Source organism: Pteronotus mesoamericanus, unplaced genomic scaffold (assembly GCF_021234165.1).
Source record: "Pteronotus mesoamericanus isolate MK-2021 breed Mesoamerican mustached bat unplaced genomic scaffold, CSHL_Meso_final contig_2, whole genome shotgun sequence".
Lineage (NCBI taxonomy): Eukaryota > Metazoa > Chordata > Mammalia > Chiroptera > Mormoopidae > Pteronotus > Pteronotus mesoamericanus.
In genome coordinates, this window is record NW_026555084.1 from 2,794,868 (window position 1) to 2,822,085 (window position 27,218).

Genomic DNA, 27,218 nt, shown 5'->3' on the forward strand with positions numbered 1-27,218 from the left:
CGCCAGGGGCGCTCTGACAGATCGCACCCCGGGCCGGCGCTTATTTACCAGGGTTGCGGAACGGGGCCGTACAAACGGAGCGAAGTGACCCAGGGCCCGGGACTCCCACATTGAGCGCACAGAAACCTCTCGTGCCCCGTCTCCTGGGAAGGCCCTCTCTAGAGTTTAACTAGCCTCCATATTCCCTTTGATTTTAAGGCAGTTACAATTGGGTGTATGCAAATGACGAGAAATAGGAGATGAACACCGGCCCCCTCGCCGCCATCTTCTTTTCCCCAGACCCCTGGTCAGCCCGCGTCCAGCCGGAGCGCCCTCTCAGCCCGCGTCAGAGGAGATCCAGGACTTAGAGCAGAGGCGGGACTCTCAGGGTGGTTCTAATTCCACAGCACTCGGGCGGGGGTGATGCGGCCTGACGCTGAGCCGCGCTCGCAAGCACAGAGGAATGGGGAAGAGGGTCCTTTGCTCGCCCAAGAGGGCAGCGAAAAGAGACTGACGACAGTCCTGACGCCCAGGCCAGGGCTCGCCCGGCAGCGGTGGCTGCCCTGGCCAAGAGCTGCTGGGCACGGGGGTGGGGACGTTCACAGACGTTGTTGGTCCAGCTCAGGAAACCCAGAGCTCAGTGCAGGTGGCCGTCTGGTCTCTGCTTCAGCGGAGCTTCCCCTGGATGTGACCTAGGGGCTCTGATGAGCAAATAATGATATGGCCCCTTCTGTACAGTGGTCCTCCCTTACCAGCAGGGGTGTGTTCCATGTTTAACTTATGAATTAGGCACAGTAAGAGATTGGCAATAACTAATAATGAAACATGACAATTATAACAATAGACTGGAATAAAAGTTACGTGAATGTGGTCCCCCGTTTCAGGGCACCCCTGCCGGAGTCTTCCCGTAGGCTCAGTGCTTCCTGGGGCAACACGTCGTCATCAGTCAGAACACGTTTTCTGTTCGTGTCTTCCACCCAAAAATGTAATGCCTTTTCCATCCTAACTAAGCACCTACCCCTCACTGTGGCTGTAACTTTGGCGGTTTCAGGTATGACAGCAAAACTAGCACCAATTTCTTTTTCCTCCTTCACAATTTCACAGATAGATGTTTCACTCTTACCATAGATTCCAGCAACATCAGAATATGATCTTTTTTTCTCCTCTTATTAAGTCGAGAACTGTCACCTTTTCGCTCATCGGAAACACTTAGAGTTCCTTCTCTGTGTGTGAACCGCCAGCATCGCTAGTCTTGCACGTTCGGGACACTGTTAAGTAAGATAAGGGTGACGTGAACACAGGCGCTGCGACACGAGGGTCGGCCTGACAGTCCTGGCAGCCGCTAAGCGACTAACGTTCGCGTGGCACACGCAGCGTGGAGACGCTGGACAAGGGGGTGGCTCGCGGCCGGGGTGGGATGGAGAGGGACGGCGTGAGGCTTCGCCATGCTTCCCAAACGGCACACAATTAAAACCCACCGTTGTGTACCATATTGTTTATTTCTGGAATTTTCCATTTAACATTTTTGGACCCCAGCGAACCACAGGCGACAAACCACAGAAGGAAGGCTGTGGAGGACGGAGGACTACTGTAATACAATGACATTACGTGATTACTGGTACGGTCATGATAAATATGATAACGACTGTCGTAGCCTCCAGTTTCGCATGTGCGATCTTTGGGCACTGTGCTGTTAGAATGCAGCATTTTGTGTAAATCCACAGCACAGCCTTATGGGGTGGATCTTGTTAACCTCCTCATTTTACCGTGAGGGACCTGAGGCTGGGAGACGTCGAACGACTTGCCCAGAGTGACACTGGCGAGCACAAAGGGGCCGCTGTTCCAGTGTCGGCTCCAGTTCTGCCTGATGCCTGAACCCCTGCTCTTCACTGCTGTGCTAAAAAAAATTAAAATTAAAAATTGTACTGCAAGATACACACCAGAGAAACAGTTGTGTGCATCAGTGGGGTCACTGGCTCTAATAAGTGCCCAGAGTAATCAGAACCCATAGGTTTTCTTTTTGAAAAGTTGGCCCAGAGGGCATGCAACTAAACCTATGACCTGGTCTCAATCGGCATCACCTCCAAGTCCACAAAACTGCCCCAGACGTGGAGGTACGAGGCCAAGGTTGAGCTTGGAGAGGCGTCAAAGTCTTCCCGTAGGACCGGCTGCCAACCCAGCTTCACCAGAGTGGGTGGTTTAGGCTTCATTTCCTTACTGTAATGTAGACGCTGCAGTATCAAGCCCTTAGGGTAGTCGTGTGTGTCTGGCGAGTCGCAGATGCCCAGTCAGGCCTCTCACAATAGTTGAAGTTGAACAGCATGCACCACCTTATCTCCAGAACCTCGCATAAGCCTGGCCTATAGCAGGGAGTCAAAGTGCACGGAACCAAACCAAGTCGAAATTAACTCAATGGAAGCCCTTTTTGCCCCAGTCTTTAGATGTGCTGCTGTGCCCTGGCCCTGGACAGAACTAGGTTAAAGTTGTCCCAGAATTATTTTGAATATTGAACGGAAGTATTCCACTGAAACAGCACATTTCTCATGCGTATTACCTTTAGTTGTTTATTCCTCTAGCCAAGTGCTGATTTTCTTTTTCTTATTAACAATGAACAAAATTAGAGCCTTAGTGAAAATTGGTGTTTTCAAACAGACAAGACTCATTTTCATTTATTTACAAAATGTTTCACCTGTGTTTCCCCGGGAGCTGCAAACATCTTACTTTGTAACAGGCTGGAATCACAGTGTCTGTTTCGTCATGACATAGATTTGAAATAGTCCTGTCTGTCATGGCTTCGTGGAAAACATCTTCAGAATATGATTTTTTGGTACTGTGCTGCAACGCGTAAGTTGTGCAGGTGATCAGGGTTAGAACTGAGTATTGTGGGAACACCAGCAACACCCGCCCTGCCCCTAGGGCACCAGGAAAAGGGCTGGGTCCCCTGCAGAGTCTCACTGCTGCCCCCCACACCCTCCTTCCTAGTCCCCAGACCGAAGTTTGACCACAGACATGTTCTTAAAATGACTAGCTTGGTTTTGAGAACATCGGCTTAAGGAAAAAGTGAACGTTTTTATTTTAATGAAAATCTTTTTTTTTTTTTCACTTAAATAAGCATAACTTTAACAGTTTGGGTAGCCAGGATCCAGGGGGATCTAGTGGTTGCTGTTGAATTTCCTTTTCCTGTTAACTGACACCTAGTTTAGTCTCGAAATTGAAATGTGTCATGTGCATTCCTGGGTTCGAGGCCACAGGAGAGATCACTGAATTGTTCTTCACCAACAGAGGATCTCGAATGGGTAGGACTCCCGTTCAAGGCAGCCTCTCCTCGAGTGGCGCTCAGGTGGAATCTGGTAATGGAAGTCCCAGGGCCATGAACTCCAGGCACCAGGCTTCTGGGCTAAGATCCTGGCTTGACACAGGAGGCTGCGGAGCAGCCTTTTGGTTTGCTTTGTCCTGCCTAAGACAAAATGGAAAACTAGTTCTGCATCCTTGAAAGATTCCAGAAGGGTTTCTCACAGGAGCAAGATGAGGAAGCCGGTGGGGCAATGCCACCAAAGCCATATGCGGATCAGTTTTCTCCTAAAACAGCTCCTGCACTGGCCTCTGGCCTCTCCCCACCCCCAACCCCCCGCTGCCAGCTTTGGTGCCCAGTATATGAACACGTTCAGTGAGCGTCTTGCTCCTTGAACAGGGACGAAGGGAATGCAGTTCTGCTTCTCCGAGGTCACACCTGGATTCACAGATGAGCTCTAGAGAGCCCGTTCTCCTTCCACTTGTAACAAAATCAGAGGACCCCCAGCTACTGGCCCCTAGGTTGAATGAAACCTGCAGATGTGGGATTTGATTTTGTTTTGTTTTGTTGTAGTCTTTCCAATGCTTTTTTTAAAAAACAGAATTAGTTCCAATGTTTAAAACTCAGGTGATTTTATTTAAACGTGTGTAAGCTCGCTTTCTGTGAATACCCAGAAGCCACGGCCCGCGCGCAGCCGTGGAGTCCCCGAGAGGGGCCTGTCTGTGGTGAAGGCCGTGTTGCCTTCTGTGCGGCCCGGCATTGCCGCCGAGGGCTGTATGTGCCTCTTGAGCCCTCAAAATGTGGCTCGTGCAAGTGAAGACCAGCATTTTTCCATTGTACTTCATTTTAATCGATTTAAATGTAAATAGCCACCATCTTGTACTGCGCAGGTTTAGAGCTGAGTGGTAGGTGCCCCGTCTGGGCTGCTCATAGCCTTGGGTCTGGCCAGATGTCCTGTCTGCCTACAGATCTGAGCATCCACAGTGTCTCCCACTGCTGTCTGGAAACCTGCCCCCTTTCCAGAAGAGCCATGTTAGAGCCAGCGCCAGCCCAGAGGGAACAGGGGGCGGGGGACTGTGCAGGTGCGCAGGCCCCACCACTCCATTTTAAGGGAAAGAAATTCCCCCAGAAAGGTGAAGGGACTTGCCCACAGGCTCTTTACCCAGCGCTCTGTATGGCCATCTACCTCCCGCCAGCAGTCGCAGAAAGGAAGTCAGAATTAACGCAGCCAGCCTCTGTGTCCTGCCATCCCGTTGGCCCTTAATCTCCAGGATTTTGCCAGAGGGAACATCTTACATTCACATGGGACCATACCCTCGCTCCCTAGGGCCTTCCCATCACGGGGCCACTGCTTTGGGGCCAACCGCCCCCGTACCCCTGTAGGTTGCTGTCCACTAGAGAGCAATCTGGGAAGAGACGGGCTTCCACATCATTGACCGTGGCTCCCGGTGGTGACCAGAGCCCAGCGAGTAAACACCGGGTGCCCCTGCCCATCTTTGAGCCCCGAGAGCCCAACGTGTGAACGGCGGCCAGGTCCCTGAGAGAGTCCCTCCCTTATAAATGTCGGAGCAGGAGATCTGGCATCTCAGCCTAGGACTGAGCCTCATGCGTCTTGCACAGTTTTTCTGCTAACAGGTCTGAAGCGGCTCAGTCCCAGACGATAGAGGAGAAGCGGTGGGTGTGCGCAGCCCCAGAACTGATGAGCAGCGGGCGGGAGCGACCCGCCGGGCAGGGCTCACTTTTTCCCTGTGGACAGAAGCTTCTTCGGGCTCTTCGTCCTCAGTCAATGCTAAGTGGGGAGGGAAAGAACTGAATAGTTTTCAACCATTTAAAGATAGTTCATTGGACTACGAGGTGTTCAGCTAGTGACCGCCCATCAGGAGGCTCAGTGTGTCCCCATAATGCGAGTCAAGTTCTTTGATTATGCACATGCTGTGGAACTTCGGTTCTCAAACTTACTCCGTTCCAGAAAACTGTTCAAGGGAAAGTTGTTGGGAAACCAAATCCCCTTTGTTGCGTTAGAGGCGTGTGACTGATCATGCAGGTGTCAGCATGAGAAGGCCGTCGGGCAGAGAATCGAGACCCGAAGTTTTGTTCGACAGCTGAGACATTGTTTCCGTGACCCCGAGAACCAAGGTGTTCAAGAACCGAGATTTGCCAGTATATGTTAAACATGCACTTGGCACATACGTATCATGTGATATATATGTGTCAAATGTATGTGTATTTGCTTAAAATCATTAAATTAATCTGTTTGGTTTAGAGACCAAAAACTGGCACCCGAGGGCCAGATTCAGCCCCTGAGTTTGTTTCCTCTGTGACTTCTGTTCCGTAAGGTTTGCCTGTATTAAGAAAGCAGGACACTTCACATAAAATGTCTAGACGTCTGGCTTTCCCTCAAGCAGCCTTGCCCCCACATCCCAGCGCAGCCACGGTCCTCTGGCGCGGGAAGGGGCGGCAGGCGGCAGGGCTGTGGGGACCGTGGCCCCATGCAGCCCACCCACTCACCCAGAGGCCAGGCCTTGCCCGTGGGCAGCCGAGTCCGTGCCCCGGGTCAGCCCAGAAGGCTGTTCTGAATAGAAATGTGTTTTTTCTCAAAAGATAGAAAAAGTATGACCCCTCCCTTTTTGACACTCCTTTCTCTATTTACTATGTATTCCCTGAGTTGTCCTTTGAGCCAAACAGGAGGCTTAGCCCTGCCTCAGGGCGCAAAACAGGCGCCTGCTCTGTCCTCTCACTGTGCGCGTGGCTGGGTATTCTCACGCCTCCCCCCCGCCACACCTGGTAGACACCAAACTCAGCTGCGTGGACATTGTCTATTTCTCCCCCCTCAACTACAAACTCAATCTCCGGTTATGTATATTGGAGGTCGTTCTTTCGTCCTCGGCCCGTGGCAGACATCTGGGCACACTGGATGCTGCCTGGTTTCTAAGTCATGTAGCAGGCAGGATCGACTGTCCAAGCCGCCAGCTTATAGGTGATGAAGTGGAATTAGGAGACTGAGGCCGTCTCACCCGTGTTGTCGTGTAAGGTACATTTCACAATTAAATTGGTCACTGGGAGGCAGTTGAATCATTCTGAATCACCACCAGACATTGTCTGTGACATTCTCAATAGCTGAGTAAGGGGTCCTTCAAGATGCAGGGACCAAACACACGGAAGTATCGTGAGACTTGCAATACCAGCACCTGGTGGAGCAGCGGCGAGATTTGGAAAGTCCTCTTTCCCTTTTGATTTTCTGTCTTTAACATTTACTTGAGAGACATCCTTTTCTGTTGTTCTTTAACACCGAGGCTCTGCCGGGTGGCATGAGACGAGTTCCTGTCTGTCACAACGTGAATATATAATGAAGGAAGGACCAAAGACAAGCCCTTCTGCTAAGGAATCCATACAATCAAAGGCCCCAATTGGCAGCCGATTGTTTTTATTTATTTCTGTAGATTTTACAAGACACCTGGAGACCATTTAAAATGTTACTTGGTGGTGAGAGCTCTGTTTAAAAATAACGCTCACCCCGGTGCCAAATCACTTTGGAGTCGGGTACAAATATTGAGACAAAAACCCCAGCTGTTATTGCTTTGGCTGCTAATTTGAGGTGTCAAATGAGAGGCCGACTGCTATACGTCAGTGAGTAAGGCCCCTTGTGAGATCATTATGTTTTCTAACAGTGGAGAGTAATGGACTAATCAGTGCAGCATCAGTTGTTTTCATTATATGCCCACACAATGGTTATGAGCTTTAATTTAAACGGTCCGCGGGGAGATCAAGGAGATGAGTAATGGGCAGCACCCAGGAGGGTCCAGGGGAGCAGGTAACATGGGACAGACAGCTCCCTGCCCTCTCCTCTTCCCTCTCCGTCTGTGTCTCATTCCTCCGGCCCCTGGGCCCTCAGAGACTCACTGTCTGCTCCCAACAGGCGGAAGGTGAGCTTTCTTAAGGAGACCTGTGCTCTCGGCTCTTCTCGGTACTCCTAGAACTTCCACTCAGCCAAGTTAACGGTACAGGTGGCTTTGGCAACACGTACGCTTGTTAGCCAAACCTTGACTTGAGAGGCTTCGAGACACAATTGCCCCCTCTCGTGTCACCTCTACTGCTGCCCTTGTTCTCTGTGCTGAGGAGCTCTCTGCTCCTTGACACGAGGATCTGGTAACGCTGTTGCTTTGAGCAGCCTTGGCAGAGGGGCGGCCTCCGCGGTCCCTGCCACGTTGAAGTCAACGAAGGCCGGGTCCACTGCTGACCTGTACGACTCGCCCCCGCCTGGGGAGACACGGCAGTCGGACAGCTGCCGTCTGTCTGGACACAGCCCTGTAAGAGGCAGTTGGGTGAAATGGTTAAAAATACAGGTCCTCGTGTTGCACTTGGAATATTAGCTCCACAGCTCCATAGCTGTGTGACCGGGTGGAGTTCACTGATCTTTCCAGGATCCAAAGTGAAAGTGACAGTGGTGTCTCTGGAGGGCTGGGAGAATTAAATGAGAGAATGTGCGAGAAGGGCCCAGCCCCTGTGAAGGGCTCAACACGGGCACTGCCGAAAGCACTTAACATCTTCGGGGCGTAGCGTGCTGGCCACTGGGCACCCATAGTGGTAGGTGCAAGTCAGGACATCTCCAGGCTCACTCTCAAAAGACATCCTGTTGCCATAGCTGCTGATGACTCACTAAGAGCCTCCTTCCTGGGGAACGTTAAGGAGGGAACCACCTTACTTACCTATCTAGAACTGGAGAAGTCAATCAGCCTTGAGATAGGGACAAACGGGCCAGTCCACCCGGCCCGAGGAGTCTGGACCCACAGCTGAGCAGAGGGGAGGAAGAGAGGTTCCGAGAGCACCCAGAAAGGTCGGCGCACTGGGAGGCTGCCGTGGCACTTCCTGCGGGTGCCCGGTTTCGCAATTATGTGATACGTGCTCGCAGATAATATTGCTGCATTAGAGCCAATTATATAGTGTTATGGACACACAACACGCAGATTGCACCCAGAGCCAGGAAAGCACAGTGATAAAGCGAAGGCCTAATCGGAGGAGACAGAGGGAAATGTCAGCCTTATTAAGGTTGCCGGGGTGGTGTGGCTGCAGCTGGACTTAGGTCCTCCGAGCAAAGATGGCTATCTTGAGGATGCAAGGGAGAGCCATGCCTGGCCACTGAGCAGCGGACGGGGCGGAGCCGAGGCCAGCGCCCAGTCGGAGCTCTCCCGGGGCGATGACCGCCAGCCCATGGAGGGCTGTGCCTATTCCAGAGCCGGGGCCTCTTTCTAAGCGGGAAAGCGCTGTCCTCCACACGAGAGGCCTTCGGTCCCGGCCTGTATGCCGCGCTCCACGCTTAGGTAAAGGCTCCGCTCTTAGCCTTTTCCCTTGTTCAGCAGTTTTCCAGCTTGAGCTTGCACTGGACTGCTCTGCAGGGCCCATTAAAACACAGAAGTCTGGGTCCACCCGTGCTTCCGATCCAGTGTGTGCGTCTCTGACAAGCTCCCGGGTTATCCTCCCAGTCCGAGGACCGCTGCCCAAGTTCATTCTGCACCCGACCCAAGGCGGAGTCACCACCCTGCCTCCAAGCAGGGCCTTCCGCATGCTCCGGTGCCGTCACAGCCCTGGGGAGCCGTGAGACCCGTCTTCCCAGCTGCGCTGAGGGGGTGCCACCCAGGGTCAGACAGCCTGCTTTGGATCCCAGCTCGACTGCTCACTGCGTGGGCTCTCCTGCCAGTGGTTTTGGTTTTAGTTTTTCAGGTCTAAATGCCTCTGACCCAATCCCCTCTTCTTACGGAGCAGTTAGGCGCCTTGCCTGGCACATGACGGCTCGTCACTGGCAAAGGCAGGACGGGCTCTGCCCAGTCCTAGAGCAGCCAGAGGTCAGCCAGCGTTGTCTCTAGAAAGCCAGTTGGTAAATATTTTAGGCTCTCAGGCCATATGGTCTCTGTCACAACAACTCAGTCATTGTAACAGGAAAGCAGCCCTAGACAGTACATAAGCAAATGGGTAGAACTTTATTTACAAAAGCAGGCCATGGCTGGATGCAATTTGGCTCATGGGACAGACCAGAATGTGTTACAGTTCCTCATGCATTTATCATTCCGGGGGCAGGTGGGGCAGGGGCGGGGGGCCTGGGCCTCATCTTGCCACAGGACCCCAGTATGTCACTGAGGAACACAGGGAAGCACACACTTTTTCCAGGGTATTAAGGTTCAGCTTGTGCCCTGTAGAAGCAATAGTAAGTTCACTCAGCGCCCAGTGCCCTGAAAGAAAAAAGTTCAATGCCATCTTTCTAGTGTTCACAGCTGAGAGTGGGATCCTTTGGTGGAAGTAGCATTGTCCAAATAGGTCATTTTAATACGGAAAATGATCCCTTTTCCTTAGGCATTTATGCTCCGAGTCTCGCAAAACAGAAGAGACACTAGACAGCACACAGGTCAAACTTAGTCTCAATATACGTACAGGGTTTATAATGGGGAAAGGCTTTATAAGCGAGAAAGGGGCGGGGGTAGGACCGTCTTTGAAATCCCTTGGAAGGAGAGTGCCTGATTTGCTAGTCCTGCTGAAATGCCCATTCCGTGGCTTGTGATCGTACAAGAGCGGGGAGGCCAGAGCAGTCCTAAAGTTTTATACAATTACCTTGACTCTGGACTTGAGAGGTGCTGAACTGAAAGCATTTACTTCAGGAAAAACCTCCAACCTGGGTGACTTGGAGTAAAGCGTATTTTCTCAAAATATCTCCAAAGGAGCAGAGCAGTCAGGATGAAACTAGCCTCTGGAACTGGCAGGACCTTGCTGGGAGGACGCAGCGGGAAGCACGGTGAAGCGGGTGAGGCCGCCACAGCGCAGTCTGAGCCAGTCCCCCAGTGGGGCGGGGGCCGATCGTTGGCAGACCAAGCCATTTCTTGTTCTGTTGCTTAATTTGTAAGGACGTTTATGGAACAAGAGGCAATGGGAGGCGTGTTCAGTTGTCTCCTGCATTGGGCCCCTGAGTGGCCATGACAGAGAGCATCCATGCTGCGGGGACAAACTCGCCCTGCACACGGGACGCAGAGGGCAGGCTGGGAGGAACTGTGGCGTATAGGAAGAACAGCAAGGCCCGAACCCCAGGAGCTCGTGTGCTGCCCTGGGTAAGCCCCTTACCTCCTGTAGCCTCACATTGCTCATCTGTAAAATGGGAATCATAATTCCGACTTCAGAGAGCTCCAAGGATCAAATGAGATGATGTGAAAGTGCATGGTTCACCATAAAGGACTAAACGAGTGACAGCAGCAATAGCTAATAATTACTGACCATTGCCTATGAGCCGGGCAGGGTGCTAACAAGTGTGCCTCCCATGCCTGTTTTAAGGGCATGGCGGTCAGCTGAGGACGCTGCCCCCAAGGTGTCCGTGCTTCATCCCAGGAACTTAGAACTTTAGTACAGGGACTTGGCAGATGGGACTGAGTATCCCGGATTATCTGGTTATGTCCTCCATCATGAGCATCTTCATTGAAAGAAACAGGAGATCACAGAGCCAACAGAAGAAGTAGGAGCGACTCAACGAAGCGGCCACAGGCCAGGCCATGTGGGTGACCTCTACAGGTGGCAAAGGGCGAGGCGGCAAGTTCCCTTGATGCTCCCAGGAAAAAAGAAAAAAAGCAGTTTCGTGGACCCATTTTAGACCTCTGGCCTCCAGATTCTAAGGACTAAATTTGTGCTGTTTTGAAGTCCTGTTCCAGCAGCAACAGACAGCAAATAAAGGCATCATTCCCAGAGTCAGGCTTGTTTGGGCTCATATCCTGGTACCACCACTCGCTTCCTCCAGGAAATGGAGATATAACAAAGTGCCCGCCTCGCAGGGCGGTGCGGTGATTCGCTGAGAGGCTGCCAGTAGAACCCGGGGCCCAGTGCCTGCCTGGCATACAATAAGCTCTCAGTTAGTATTGACAATTATCTGTATCTTACATTTAATCACCACTGAGGCTGTGTGAGTTCAGTGCTATTATTATCATCCCCATGTTATAAAGGAGGAAACCCAGTCAGATTAGGAAAACGGACGCAGGGTTGCACCGGCTACACGTGGCAGAGCAGAATCTAAGCCAGGTCTCCGCTTTCGAGGCCCAGGCTCACCGCTCTGCCCCGCTGTGTGGGGCTATGACAACGACACCTCAATCAAATGCCACCTCCTTCGGCGGGGGCTCAAAAACGAAACAGAGCACCGTGCTCCCTGCACTGGCACAAGCCGCCAGGACTGGAAATCAAATAAATCTGTGTTTATTAGGGAGCAATTGTAGGGATCTAGCTGCCATGGAAATCGACATCTAAGAGGTCCCCAGCCCCCTGACACCCCTGGTTCTGGCCAGCCCCGTGCAGCAGATCACGGAAGTCGGAGTACTGTGTTTAGTCATTTTGGTCCTGGAATAATTGCTATTATCGTGAATGTTTTATAACCCTCATTATGGCTCACATTTAAATATCAGTGTAGTAATGCATTAATAAGTCATCGCTGCCGGACCAGTGCCGGATGCAGTTAGACGAAGCCCCACATATAACTGCACTGTCTATTCAGCTCAATTAAGGCTGGCTGTGAACTCGTCCTGGTGCTGAGTTCACACCCAGCCTGGGTGGAAGGAAGCCCCTTTTCTGCAAAAGCATCTTACTTTTTCCCTTTGAGCGATATGCTCAGATTTTTGGCGGGTCAAGTGGACCCTAGAACTCTGGGAAGGATAGAAGGGGAAATGAAGGTGTCATTTAAGGCGTTTCTAATTCTGATAGACAAGGGGTTAGGAGGGCGTAGTTCCCACTCCCAGGAAGTGCCCTGCTAAGGCAGGAGAGCCTGGTCTGACGGGCATGATAGATTCTCCAGCTCAGTCTGATGAGACGTTCTGAAGGCTTCCTGAGTGGACGGAGAGAGGATGGATTCTCACACACACAGACACTCACACACACAGACACACACACACTCACTCACTCACTCACTCACACACTCATAGAAAAGATAAGCCACATAAAACAAAACAGCTCAGTAGGTTCAACTCCATAAAATGCAAAGTGTTTGCACTGGTACATTAGTAAAGTTGCGGAGTGGGCAGAAGCTGGCAATGTAAATTTGGTCTGTTCATTCCTTTTTACCACATAATACGACGAAAATAATGCCAGACACATGGTAACCGCATAATAGATATGGGCAGGAGGGAAGAAAGTGTATTAGGTTCTGTGCCTTTGTGGAAGCGGATATTCTCCTGGCTCTATTGGCCAAACAGATGCCAAGTAGGACGGGGTTACTGAGGGATAGCCTGGCACGAGGGGGATGTGGTTGCTGGGAGCTCGAGTGGCCCTTGGGGGTGGCTCTGTGCTGGACGAAGCTCTGCTTCTATTTCCATGGGGGTTGGGGTGGGCTGGGGAGAACAAGAATGACCAGGACAGGATCAGATTCTCTCCACCAACCTCAGCAAAGTGGGAGCCTCCATTTACTGCATACAGACTGCATGCTGAGCCTTGACCCGCCTGTGAGGACGAACCATTATCTGCCTCCATCCGCCAGTGAAGAGCCTGTGGACAAGCAATATTGATAATCAGCCCAAGACCACACAACTAGGCTGTATAAGACTGGGCTTGAACACGTGTGGATCACGTCGTGGGGCTGCAGTAACGCACAGGGTAGAGAGTGTCAGAGGGCTCTCTAAGAGGAAGATAAGCTGTTCACCAAGAGCCAAAGGCAAAAACACCCGCTTAACCGACCCGCAAAGGCCATCCTGCCCCACGCCATTCCCAGATGGCTGCCGCAGCAGGTGCTGTGCAAGGGCAGGCCCAGGGCCGTGCGTGCCCACAGCCCGACTTCGCTCTGTGGCAGTCTGTCTTCACTCTAGTCCACTGTCGGAGCCCACATCGCTCTCTCCTTCCTTTCCACTTACAAGGAAACCAGCCAGTGCTAACGTCCCGCTCCAGGCATTCCCATCGCTGGTCCTGGAGCTGCACAAGGAAGGGAGACTTCACCCCAGTCCTCACAGGCTCACCAAGAGTCAGAATCCCCCATCCCCATGGCATCCTGTTTGAGGCGGTGTGTGCACGGGGCAGCGCAAGGAGCTTGGAGCAGGATAGCGCGGGGTCCAAATCCCATCTCCAGAGCGTAGCAGCAAGGGGTCCCCGAGAAAGTCATCTGACCTCTCTGTAGCTCAGCCACCTCATCTATAGCATGAGGATAATGTCTGCCTTGTAGGGCCATGTGTTACTAAGCAAAATCATGGATATTCAACTCCTCTCTAAAATGAGGGCAGTAATACAAGACCAGCTTTGTAGCTATAAGAATTAGAGCTATTGTAATGAAGCACTCAGCACATAGTAGGATTTCAGGAAGCGGTATTATTACTCCAGTTGGGTCAGTAAGTACAGAGCTGGCAGCAGAGGGGAGGAGGGACCTGCCTGGAAAAGGGAATCTCGGACTCCCCAACCGCTGGGAGATCTGTCCACTTGTTTCCAGCTGCCCCACCGACTGCCCCGTTTTTGGTGATCCGTGGTCTCTCTTGCAGTCACATCCATCCCTCCCCCACTTCTGGGAGCATTTTGATGCCCCTCAGGCCACTCCCCTGCTGACCATTTTCCTTCTCCCTCTATCTCCACAGCACCCTCAACAACAACAACATCAGCCGCATCCTGGTCACCAGCTTCAACCACATGCCGAAGATTCGAACTCTGTGAGTAAAGGTTCTTGCTCCCTCCCCGCACCCCCACCACCTGCTGCCCATCATACGCAGTCCAAAATGCAGCAGTCCGAGCTGCGTGTGAAACCTACCCAGCTCTGACTTGCCGGGTGGGTCTCTTACCCAAACGCCACCTCCTTCTGCTATTGACCAAGGGGGTTTTGGTGAGTGAGGGCAGATGGGGGAAGGGTCAGGGTGCAGCCCATGGTTCTGACCCGCCCTTCTGCAGGACACAGGCTCATGCTGTTCACTGTGGGAATCTTTGTGTATTCCATCCTGATGGGAAAGTCTGTTAGTGTTATGCTCTCACAGACCCTGTAGAACTGGGACGTAATGACTCACCATTTCCTTAGCTCCTGTTATCATGTGACCCCTGGCAGTTCTATCCTTTTGCCAGTGATTACCGTAGTTGTCCTCTCTGGGACCCAAGGAGGAGAGGGAGTCTCAGCCCATCCTCCCAGCCCCTGCCCACCACACTCCCCTGCTCACCTGCATCCAGGGTGATGTTGCATAGTGGAACGCAGTAACTTGGTTCTTTATTGCTCACGTTTGGGTGGGCCCATGCCTTCCGGGGTGTGTCCTCAGGAAGCCAGTCTCCCCAGAACACCCCATGCCGAGAGCAGGCTTAGCGCCCCTGTTCCCTGGCATTCCCCTCTACGCAGCCAGGAACCCTTCTGTAAACTTCCCCGCAGCTGGACTCTGACGGCCTTTCCGGGGAGGTTCATGCTCCTGCTCTCCCTGTGGGTGGAGCCTCAGGGGCGGTTGCCTCACCGCTGCAGGGGAGAGCCAGCCCCTCCAAGCTTTCAGCCAAACACACATAGGGCCAAGGCAAAGGGCTAGAACTCCTGCCGTGCCCTGTATTCACTCTGGGGCCTCTATTTTCTCCTTATAAATGGGGGCGGGGTGTGGATCAGATGAGACTAGATACATAAAGTGTCTGGCATGGAGAAGGCAGTAAATTATAATGTTTTATCATCATCATCACTATTTAGCCGGAAATCTGGACTGACTGTACTAGGCAACCAGCTTCTCCGTGGCCCTAAGCTACACAAAATCCACAGAGGTTGGAAAACCCCTAGAGAAGCGGTTCCCAAAGCAGGGTCCCTAGACTAGTAGCAGCAGCAGCGCCTGGAACTTGTCAGACAAGCAAAACTTCAGGCCCTACCCCAGCCCCATGGAATCAGAATCGCTGACGGGCGGGGCCCAGCCCTGCAGGAGACCTCGGGCTCCCTAGGTCCAGAGCCTCTGCCTTGGTGAGAACGTGACCTTACCTCAGGCAGGGATGGAGCCGAGGCCCGTGGAGCAGTTGACAAGGCAACAAGACGGAGCGTCCTGGGGAGGACGCAGACAGGGAGTCGGCAGGCCCAAGTGGGAACACGAGGTGTACTGCTCTTGGCCGGCGGCCCCTTCGAGGGCGGCGAGTTAAATGCTTGCCTCACAGCTGCTGGGAGAAGGAAACGCACTACAGTGTGTCTGGTCGAGGTGCGCACACAACAGAGCCTCATTATTAGGAAGGAAAAGGAAAGTAATCTGGGTCCAGATTCCATCATTGTTTCCCAATTCTTCCTTTGATCCCTGGTATGATAGCATAATTCAGCCGAGAAAATCCATCTCTCCCCTGCTTTTAAAATGGGATGGTGCCATGATGGAGTTTCAGGGAGAAACCATTGGGTCTTCAAAGACCTCGTCAAAGTCCCCAGCAAACCATGGATGGGCGGGAGGAGGGTATGGTCCGGGGCTGCGGGCCTGCGGGCGCTGGGCCTGCCTCCCCAGGCGAGTGGGTGCATAGAAAGCACTATGGCATTCCCCTGCAGAAATCAGCAGCCTGCCCCCTGGGGCTGCGCTTCCGTGACCTCTACTTTTCCTCCTGTTCTTTTCAGCTTAGGAACAGCAATAACAGAAGCTGGGCGAGGTCCACAGGGGGGTCGTGGCCAGGTCTAGATCTCTGATGGCTTTGTTTGGATGTATAGGGTAGGAGAAGAGAGTAGGAGAATTTATTCTCCTTGTTTCTGTTGCCATTCTTCCTGTGGTCCTGGACACTCATCTGATGAGTTCAGATCCATCGATCAGTCTCGCCTGTCCTCTTTGCTCCCTGCCTTGTGCCATTTTCTCTTTAGTTTAATTTCAGAGATGGCTCTGTACAGAACTCCCTGGAGACTTGAGCTGACTAATCCCCCTTCACTGTAATTAAAGGGAGGGGCGGCTGGTGCTGGAGAAGTGGGGAGCAGAGGAGAGAGGAAGGAAGTCATAAATGGGATTTCTAAAGGAAAGCTTTTATATTGAATTCAGAAAGTCACATTTTATAGAAAATGAACACCGACTCTCTCTAAAAGGATTTGCTAGAAATTTAATTTCGCATCTGTGGCTAAAAGGCGCCTTTTACAAATTGGCATTTGTATTCATTCACCTTATTTTCTGTGAAGGTGGTTTTGCCAACCTAGAATATGGCGTCTCTGTCAGCAAAAGACTGCAGGACAACATTCAGCAAGCACCTGGCCGCCTCGATGCCTCGACGTCTGAATCAGAGACGGCAGCCTTGTGCGCGGGCTGCGGAGAGGAGTCTGTAGCCAGCCTCCTCCTGGCAACGACGTCAAGTACTGCGTCAGCGGTTTGCGCTGTGCCAGGCCTTCTGCTAAGCACTTACCATGAGTCATTTCAAGCCTCATGGCAACCATGGGAGGGGACATCTTTATGTCCCCATCTTACAGATGATAACACTGAGGCCCAGAGGTAAATCACCACCCAAAGTCACACTTGTAAAGCGCAGAGCCGACGTTGTGTTTGGACAATGCGACATCATAGCCTGAGCGCGTCCTGTTCAGCAGAAATAAAAAACCAACGAACAGGCTGCAGATGAGCTGAGGAAGGTGAGGCCAGAGCTTCCGTGCGGTCAAAGGACCTCTGGAGGCCGCCCTCCCCCGCCACTGCCATCTCGACGCACCCCAGTTATTGACAGTAATTAAAATAGTTTCCCATCTCATTCGAGAGCATTAGGAGTACTCCTGGCAGTGAGCAGCTCGCGTTTTATGAGGAACGTGATTATTTTTCTTTTAACATTTGTAGTTGGGGTGATTTTACTCAATCTGATCTGCCAAACATGATATGAAAGGCAACGTGAAAGACTGCCCAACTCGGCTCTCCCAGCATTCCCGGTGGGTGAAATTCCAGCAGGGGGAAACTGAGGCCATCAGCTGCCCCAGGCTTTGACAAGAGCCTTCACGTGCCTTTCACATCATTTTTGGCCACCTCTTTTCCGTGGTTCCCCTTGGGAGAGGAGAAATTCCTACAAAGACAGAGGAACGGGGAGCACTTGTAGCAAGGAGCAAGGCGACTTGGGGCTGGCCATCGGGAACTGAAGAAGGACCAGCCTTAATATAATCTTCCAAACAGGGAACCTCTGACACTTTTATTATCTCTGAAATGAATCTGCTCAGTGAGGATCTGACTTACCTGCACCTCATTTCTGTTCTCCCATTGATCTCTCCCCTTGACTGGAACTGACGGGAATTTGTTCGCATTGACCCTTCGCTCGTTGCTGCAGGGCGAATCCCCGTCTCCTCAGCGTCCACGCCGCACTGCCTTCCCTAATGAAAGCCAAACTCCGCTTCCAAGGCTCTTTCTCCGGGCACACGGGAGGGCTCCGGCCCTCGGCCTGCGCGTGCCGCCGGCTGGCCGCTGCTCCCCATCCCCAGGCGCACCCACTGTTGCCATTTTCCTGGGCAGCCTTTCTACCCAGCGTGTTTGTCTGGCCATGCAACCCCCATCTCTCAGGAGACGGGTCATTTTCATGCAAACTGCCATTTCCCAGGAACCCCCTCTTCTCCACCTGCTCTTTAGCAAAGAGGAACCGGCTGTGAGCTCACCCGCAGGCCCTCTCCCTGCCCCGGGCACAGAGGGGCCATCCTTGTTGAATAAACAGAGGACTGGCTTTCCCCCTGAGACCTGGGGTCCTCCCCTGGCTTATGGTTGTGCCTCCCCAACCCCTTCCCACCTGTCACCTCTCTCTGGAGCTCCTTCAGCAGCATGGGCCGCGGCGTCTGAACGTTGAAACCCAAAGGGGAGAGTTGCCTGGAGCCCCTGTAGGCAGTGTATCCTGGGCCTAGGAGCCTATTAAAATGTGTTTGACCTCAAACCTTGGCTCTGGAGTACAAAAAGAAATTCCTAACATCAAAACCAGTCATTTTAAAACAAAATGGTAAAAATCTTTTCAAATTTTTTTTTCATCAGAAAAAAATGACATTTTATGCAGGAACTGCGTCCATTTGGTCCACCTGGCAGGATGGGATATGGGGCCCCCTGAGGCTGCCGTGGCCCCCACTGGACCTGCCCTGCCAGAGGGCACAGCCACGCGGGGCAGGGAGGCTGGCCGACACGCAGCGCAAGTTAGCCGCTCTTGGCCGGCATGAAGCGATGTTTAACTTACACTGAGTGGAGAGTGGTCAAGAGTCCCTCAGCTCTCTCCATGTCAGGGACGGACGTAGCCTGGGCCACCACTTTCCGCTGCCACTCAGTATTAACAGGCTTAACACAGGGTACTTGAAAGTCCCCAGATGGTGCTGGCTGATTAGCATGTCCCCAGAACTGGCTGTTTGAAATTTGCGCCAGAAAGCCAAGTAAGGATCTGACTTACCGAAACCTCACATGACTTAAGCTCTCCTACCACCACTTCTCATGTAGGGAACGGGCAAGTTGGAAACCCCTGGGGAAGACTCTTTAGAAGCCCCTGGATATCCGTAGTTTGTCCCCCAGTTAGTAGAAAGGAAACGCAAGTCATTTAATCGGCCAGGATTCCTCTCAGAAGTGGAACCTGCCCATCACTCTATGGAATCTTACTCACTCAAGGGCAAGAAATGGATTTGGAATCACAGCTACTAGAGGGAGAAAGCCAGAGTTCTGGAACTGGTTAGAAAGTCTTCCCAGAGATACTGGACCCTGTCAGAAGAGCAGGTGTACCAGGTGGACTTGAACTTGGGAAAGAAATACACCTTCTCTTCATGCCTTGCTCAGCCTGCCTGCTGCACCCCGTGGGACTGCTTCGGGGCTCCCCAGGGTACATGCAGAGGGTTCATTAAAGGGACACTTAGGGAGAGAAGAAAGGGTAAACGCGCCTCCAATCTCAGCCCCAAGCCCCCGAAGCCGGGCATGGAGACTGAGACGCTGTTGGAAGCCGTCTGTAACGCATGCTGGCTCAGGTACTGAAGTTTGACTCGAATCAGGACTGTCGCTGTGATAATGTCACCCCGTCTCCTATGTGCTGGGGCTTTCCTGAGTGGGAAAGGAAAGTGGAATTACTACTAAGAAGTAACGAACTGCCCCGAACCCTGGAGGCATCCGTTGGGTGGAGCCTGCGTGTGAAGGCAGCTGTCATTCGTGGCCTGGCAACGTTAGCGTTGAGGCCCCCGCGGTAACTGAGTGGTGCAGAAGGAGATGCTCCCGGGGCTCCTGAGGACTGTCGCTCTGGAGAAAGGGGAGGAGGGGTTTGGCCGGCTCTGCTCAGCCAGTGGCAGGCTCCCCTCTTCGCCCTGTGACAGTGGCTTCCCTCCATCCCTTCTCTCCCAGGCGCCTCCACTCCAACCACCTGCACTGTGACTGCCACCTGGCCTGGCTCTCAGATTGGCTGCGACAGCGACGGACAATTGGCCAGTTCACACTCTGCATGGCACCTGTGCACCTGAGGGGCTTCAACGTGGCGGACGTGCAGAAGAAGGAATACGTGTGCCCAGGTGAGGCTGACGACCCGTGCGCGCTTCGCGACGTTCCCCTGGCCTTGAACACACACCCCAGCCCCGGGCGTGGTGGGGACCCCTCGGCTGCTGCGGCCTGTGCAGCCACTTACAGGCCTCTGGAGTGCCTGGGGGGCTTCCCGGACAGACAGTTTGTTACCGGTTAAGGAGAAGGCTCGAAGAACTCATGAGTCGCTTTCTGGCAAGCCCCGTTGTCCATTTGTGCTAGGGAACCTCACGCTGGTCAGGTTCTTCAGCATTTGCTAAACATATTCCTGTGATCCCATGGCTCATAGAAATTGGGAGACAGGGTAAGGGAGCCATCGGGGTCAGCCTGTGTGGCTGGAAATCCTAACTCTGCCCCTTTCTGGTATGTGACTTTGGCATGTTACTAGCATGTCTGCAAAATGGAAATAATAATAGTATGTAACTCAAGGGACGGGTGGCAGGATTAAAAGCACTTAGCGTTGCACGCAGTACTTGATAAGAGCTGATGCATGGGGCTTAACTCTTGCAGTCTGGTGGGCCCACAGAGTGTGCTGAGCAAACATAAGCGTTTGGCCTGTGGACAGTTGACGTGCAATAGAAGCAGGGTGTCCATGGAGCACAGCGCGCGGAGCTACGCGCAGGCCTAACAGCAGGCAGCGCAGGTCTTTGGGTTCAGGGCGTGGGGAGAGGCTGAGATCTCCCCAGAGAGTGGAGCAGCTTTTAAACTGAGTTGTAACCAACATTCTGGCCTGTTGGTTTTTTGCTTGTCGTTGACATCCTCCAGTTCCACCAACTCTCCTTTTTCTGGTGGCCAAGAAGTAGAGCTAATCCCCTGATTTCCTCCGAAAAAGAAAAGGAGAACTTCCCCACAGAGGCATTGCTGGTCTGCAGGAGCCCCTTCCTGGCACTGGGGCCCAGCGGTCTTCAAAGGCTGGCCTTGGGGGTCGCAGGTGGCCTCCGAAGGCTGGCCTTGGGGGTCACAGGCAGGAAGGAGCGAACAGCAGGAGCTCAGCGCTGGTGGGGCGGCACTTCTCACCTTCCTTAACTGTCCCCTGTTTTCAGTGCCGAAGGTTTGCTGAGCCAGAATGTGCTACAGGACCTGGTGTGACTAGAGGTACCAGCCAGTCCACCTCTGCTCTTAGGCAGCACTTGCAATACATTAAGAATTTTCCTTGAATTCAACTGCACCTCATTCCCCGCTGCTTGTTCCTGTCATGTTACTACTTCATCAAGTTCTTTATTATCCAAAAACATTCAAACATGTCTCAGCGCAGCACCTCAATAATTTCCCAGAGACGCCCACTTAGAAATCACTTCCCATCAAACACATTTAATAAAACCGTTTATCACACAAGCACCCAACTCAAATATAGTGACTGTAATTACAGTAATTATTAGGCAAAGGATACAATATCGGCGTAAGTGCCAGTGAAAGAAATAATTATAGAGTTCAGGAGTCATCCAAGAGCTAATGAGAAAAACTAATTGGAGAGAATGTTAAAACACATCATTATAGGTGGGTGCCAAGTTCGATGCTGCGCAGAGCACGACCACCACTTCGTCACGAAAGCACCTTCCTGTCAAAGGAGGGGCCAGACGGTGCTTAACCAGCAGCAGTCGGGCTCTACAGCCCAGGGCATGAGGCTGGCCTCGTGGGTCCTGGACATGCCAGCACCCAAATCTCCCTCCTTCAAAATGGCCAGATCGCTCAGGCAGGTTCATAGTTACATAGGCGCATCCTTATCGCCTCCCCTGTTTATAGCAACGAGGTCCACATAATGGTCCCTGTAGCTTCTTAGTACGAAGCCAGGTGTCTTTCGAGAACATAAGAATTTCGCCCACAGACTCCAGACATGAATATGCTGTTGGTCTCCGCCTTCTCACTATAGTGTGAATTCAGGGGAGCGCCATATTGGGGGCCCCTATCCATGAGGGACTCTTCAGAGGCTTCCCAAGCTGTCACAGGTTAAAAACAGAATGCTGTGCAGGGGTACTTTCTGCCAAGGCCAAAAGTGGATTTAATGGTCTGGGGGAACTGGTGTATTGCACATCCGTGACAAACGAACCACCGCCATTATTAGTGGGGTGCAGGACGACCACCCTCTCCCAAACGTGCTGCCTCTTTAATAATTAATTATTAAAGGTCATCTCTGAGGCTGTGATAAGGGGGTGCCAGAGGAAGCAGCGTGAAGCACAACTCAGGCCGCGCACCCCCCAGAGGTCAAAGAGAAAGGCCGTTTTCCCTTACTGACCACCCCACACACACCCACCCCCCGGCGCAGGCCCGGCCCCGGGGCAGAGCCCAGAGAGGAGCCGGTGCGGCGGTTTTGTTCAGACCTGGTGGCTGTTGTTTAGCGCCTCGCTCCAGCTTCTCCCTCCACAGCCCACAGGAGGACGAGTGCAGTCAAGAAAAGGAGGGAGGCAAGAACATCTCTGTCAAAGCAGAGGTTATCGGCTCAGGAGGAAGGAAAGGCGCCGGGCGCCAATTAAGCCATCCCTGCGAGTAGCTTCATCACCAGTGGCCCCTGTCGAGGCCGCATCAGAAAGCCTCCGCGGGCCCTCAGACGGTATCAGAAGGCCCATCAGGCGTGCCGCCGCAGAGGCGGGGAAGACTGGCCTGTCCGGCCCGCGAGGCCCGGCCGGCCCAGCTCCCTGCCCGCGCCCGTCAGCTTACAGGCAGGCGGCCGTCTGCCGCCCGCGCTGCTCCCCAGAAGCCCGGGCCCTGGGCCCCGGGCCCCTCACCAGCCCAGCTGGCAGACGTGACAAAGCTGGCAGAGGTGACAAAATCTACCTCCTCTGTCAGCCGTGCCCTTCTGGTCAAAGACATTTATTTTTTTTCCCCTGGGAAAACAACTGGGACTTTTTCACAAGGGTGAAGCACTCTGTCTTAGTTACTTACTATGAACGTTTTTCTGTGATCTACAACGGGACTGCTTGGTTTCCCTCAGCTAAGGCCGAAACGATTTCTCTGTCAGCTTTCCGTGATTCAAGAGGAAGGCTAGGGCTCCAGGACTAGAAGGGCCTGTGGTCCCCACTGCACGGTGCCTGAACCAGACTGGGGCTTGATCCAAGTTCAGTAGCCCAAGGAACAGTCTCTGCTTCGGCTGTTACTTGGCTCATGTTATGTGAGTTGCAAGGCTTAGTTTTGTTTTTTCCGCCCTCACCTAAAGGGCTTTGGTGGCGGCTTGGGGGACAGGGTGTTTACACTCTAGGATTTATCTTCCACATGCCAATTTTCTGGTACTTTCATCTGACAAAGTTTTTAGCGGTCACGCTTTGTAAATTGAGAGGATTAAACAGGTGACCCCCTGAGTCAATCACATCCTTCCCTTGAACATCTTTGAACTCATCGGGTTGTCCTCCCATCTCACACTCACCTGCCCGTGGCCTTTGAGTGCGAGACGTCTTTTCATGAAGATTAATCATGTCATCTAGTCATAAGGGGCCTCATCTTACATTTTTTTAAAGTGCCCGGTGCCTAGGACAGTGTTTGATCCTGGTAGTCTCTCAACAAACATAGTCTCATTTAATATTACAAATGAAATAGGTGTATCTCCCAGGAAACGAGAACCTTTCCTCCTTGGGTTTTTGTCTTTTTTTGGGGGGGCGGGGGGCACCAGTTACTAAGTATGAAGATAATTAAGCTAAGCCTGACTGGCCGCCCATCTCCTTAGGAGGTTTTAATTAAAACACCATAATTGGACATTGCGAGAATGAGATTATTAGGTTTATAGCCATTCCCAAAGTTATCACGCCTCTGGTATTTAAATCACGTTCATTTATATTCTCATCATAATTGCTCAAGTCCCATTGTCATCACAGTCTGTTGTTGGCTTTTGAAAGGCCAGAGGCCAACAGGGAAGCTTGATTTGAATGCTGGAATTAATTTCTTTCCACATGCTCGCGAGGCCATTGGATTTTTTGATGCTGTGCACTCTACTGGGTGACGTTCTCTTTAAAGACAGAAAGAAACACGGCTCCGGCACGAGAGTGCCCCACCATTCACTGTAGCTCACACGGTCCGTGTCTCGGCCCTGAGCCTCCTCTCCCCACCCCCTGAGACTTTGCGACTCTGATGGTCTTCAATTTCATGGCAATAAAGAGAGGCATTTGAGGGGGTCTTCTTGGCACAGGAGGTGGTAAGCAGAGCATCTTGGGCAGATTGCTTCACCTTCGTATTCTTTTGTTTCCTCATCGGCATAATGGGAATCCTAATAATAGAACCTACATTACGAGTTTTAGGAGGAGCAAAATCATGTATACACAGCACTTTTGCTGTTGTCTGGCATGTAGGAGACATTCTACAACCATTAACTGCTTCTAGGAGAATGATGATCAGTTTTGGCTCGGCCACTATGGCGTCCTTGGGCAGGAAGACTCCCTCTCAGGGATCTCGTGTCTCCACTATGTCCATGGCCCTTTCTAGGTCTGAAGTTCAGTGACCTTTGCTCCACTCCTCTGGGAGCCCTTCCCAGAGCCTCTCGCTTTCAGCGTGATTATCACCCCCATTTGCCAATTAGGAGAAAAGAGGTGGCGGGGGGGTGGGCAGAGCCGTCTCCCTGGTCATTGCCCACCTTCCTGTGTCTCAGAACCAGAGGGGAGCTGTGCGGTCAACAGAGGCGGGGTAATTGGCGCCCTCTCCACAATGGTGACCATGACACTTTCCCCACGAGCGCTCTGGCTGGGGACATACGTCTGCCCTCGCGGTCGCTGAGTACCTTCCCTTTCCTCCTTGTTTGGCACGAAGGTAGCTTTGGCTCCAGGTTGAAATTCCAGAGTGGCGGCAGTGGAGGAGGAAAGGTGGGCTGGGCCCCAGCGGGCTCTCAGGCACTTGCCCGCATCCCCGTCTATCTCCTGTTCTGGGTGAGAAAGTCCTCCCGCCCCCTTAGAGAACATCCGCCTTAGTGCCCAGGAGGAGCTCCAAGAGCGGAGCTTGGGAGCTTATTTAAAAACAGAGACACGAAGAACAAAGCCACGCACCCTCCTGAGTTTAACAGAGAGTAGATGGTGGGGGTTCTGGGTGCGAGGCCATCACTAGGTTCTGATGAAGGGAGAGGGGGAGGTGGTTCCAGTCGACAGGCTTGCTCAAGGGCACCGAGGGTTCCCAGGCCCCGTGAGAACATGTTACACAACAGGAACACGTGCATGCATGCAGGTCCCTTCCCACCTCTGTTCCTTTCCATGGAAGATATGGAGAGACTCTTCCTATCCTGATATAAAAACTCCATTCCCATTCATCTCTGCTTCTCAGCTTGTAGTCACAGAACTTGCTGGTAGGAAGGTAGGTGTTTCCTCACTTTGTGCCCTTGGAAATCCATTGCCCCTTTCCCACCCCCACCACCCTCAACATGCGTGGACAGGGAAGGCCGGGAGGATGGATTTGCCAGCAGTTTGGTGGAGTGCCTAGAGTAGCCTGACCGTGTAGGTGAGCTCGGTGGAGCTGGGTGCAGAGCGAGCCCTCCGGGAGTAGGCAGGCCTTGGTCACCACTGAGAGCTGTGGTAGACGGCCTTTGAGTTCAGACATGAGAGTCCCATCTACCCACAGCCACTCCATCACCCCACTCTGTGGCTGATCCTGTGGACCAGAGCCCAGGGCACTAAGAAGTCAGGGGGCCTCCCCTCTGCACCCTTCCAGAAGGATCTCTCACCTCCATACCTTGGGGGTATTCCTCGCCATGTCTGCAGAGCTTCTGGGCCAATTTCACTAATGAATTCATGCTCTCACTCCCCCAGTGTGTGTTTATCGAGTCAGCGTTTTGTGCTGAGCCCTGTTTTAGGCAAAGGGGATATAGCAGGAATGAGGCAGGAAAGGCCACTGCCCTCGTAGAATTTACATTCTAGACTCGGTCTGTTCAGAGACTCAAAGCAAAGGGGAGGGACTTCCGCCGTCACAGCACTCAGAACCCCAACAGAAATGGGCTGGGTCCCCCAGGCACTGCTCAGAGGAGAAAGTGCAGGAAAAAAGAGCCCATCTTTCAGCCCCACCTTCAACCTGGAGTGTTTCGTTCCATCAGGAGAGAGTAACGTCTTCCCGGGTGTGCATGTCTGGCTGGGGAGCTGCCAGCCAGGATACTCACTGAGGCTATAATTACCTCTCTGAGTAATTAAAGGTGTTGTTAGTGACCTTGTTAGGGAACCTTTTTCAGAAGCTTTTTTTAAAAGCCTTGACAACATCCCTTGAAATGTAGTGGCTGCTGCCGGCAGAGTCAGCGCCGCCCCATGAAAGAGCCACCTCCTTCCCGAGGACCCAGGGCAGCGACCTGGGTCTAGTTTAAACAGCACTAACGTCAGCATAGAAGTCAACGGAGCACCTTTGAATTAAAAAAAAAAAATTCAGAACTTTCTGTTACCCATATGAGCCCTTGAATATAATGTCTCCCTGCCCTTTTTTTTCTGAAACACGCCAACCAACTACTAGTTTGGCAGATCAGAGGGACAGCCATCCAGTACCCTCCGCCCAAGTGGGTGACATGCAGGAGCTCGGACTGCGCCCTCTGAGGAGCCCCGACATGCCCCAACAGGGAGGACCGGGGGGTGGCCACCGTCCCTGGCACTGTGAGGCACACACGCCTTGGGTGCGGAGGGCCGGGCCTGGCAGCTGTCTTTGGGGAGAACACATGCACTTCAAAGGCCCTGACATCTGAAGTCATCTGTCCCACCTACCTGGGATGCGGCCGAGGGAACGGGAGCTCTTCACACCGTAGGTCCTCTTCGCCACCCGCTAAGGGGAGAGGGGAAGAGAAGGGAAAGGTGCTGGCAGGTGTCTTACTCCTACTTCCACTTTTCTGAAGGACAGGAATACACAGTCTTTGGGTCCAGGAAGGACTTTGGAAGTCTGCCGCCCAAATCCTTCTTTACTGAGATGGTAGACAAAAAGCTCAGCAGGGGTAGGTACTACACTTACAGACCATTAGCAGTAACAATAGGAATAACAACAACATTAACAACAACAAATGTCACTCAGCTCTGTGTGCTATGCATCCTTCTTTGTGCGTTAGCTTCCTTTACCTTCAAAATAAAACCATGCTCTGTTACCCCCCCACCCCCACATTTTACCCATGGGGGAAACTGAGGCACGGGGATGGAAGGATGAGAAGGTAGGACAAGAGTTCAGATTCAGGCAGTGGGACTCCAGAGCCCACACGCTCTTCTTCCTGATCCGAGGCTCTGACAGGCTGCTTCTCTGGTTTGCCATTTTCTCAGAAACATAAGGACTTCCCCAGTCTGGAACAAAGCCAGCACCCCCTCTGTCCCTAAGGGAGTGAGTGATGCATTGGGGGATTTAATGTAAGTCACATCTCTCTGGTGTTTTCCATGGTCTCCATTGGATCTGCTAATATGACACTGGAGAGCTTGACGTTTTTTACCCTAGGCAAGAATATTTTTTCAGACCTTCAGCTAAGAGGATGTTTTCAAGTGTGTATGTGCGCACATGCACCTGTGGTGTGAAGGTGAAGCCAAAGGAAATAAGAATCTTTGGTCACTGGGCTGGCCTTTTTGGGCAAGGCAAATGTTCCAAATTAAGCCATCGGCATCCATTTCAGTCTCTACGGAAGGACCACCCCAGGTACGGGGTCTATTGAGCATGGAGAG

The 27,218-nt window shown here is 52.5% G+C and overlaps 1 protein-coding gene across 2 annotated transcripts in view; it reads left to right on the plus strand.

Annotated features, from left to right (window-relative positions):
* The window catches only part of SLIT3 (slit guidance ligand 3), a 520,298-nt gene that overhangs the window by 396,407 nt on the left and 96,673 nt on the right, over window positions 1-27,218 (plus strand). For both annotated transcript variants that reach the window (XM_054568067.1, XM_054568069.1), the window contains exons 7-8: window positions 13,837-13,908; window positions 19,474-19,637. In XM_054568067.1, the coding sequence (XP_054424042.1) occupies window positions 13,837-13,908; window positions 19,474-19,637 (236 nt within the window). The remainder of the gene's footprint in view (window positions 1-13,836; window positions 13,909-19,473; window positions 19,638-27,218) is intronic.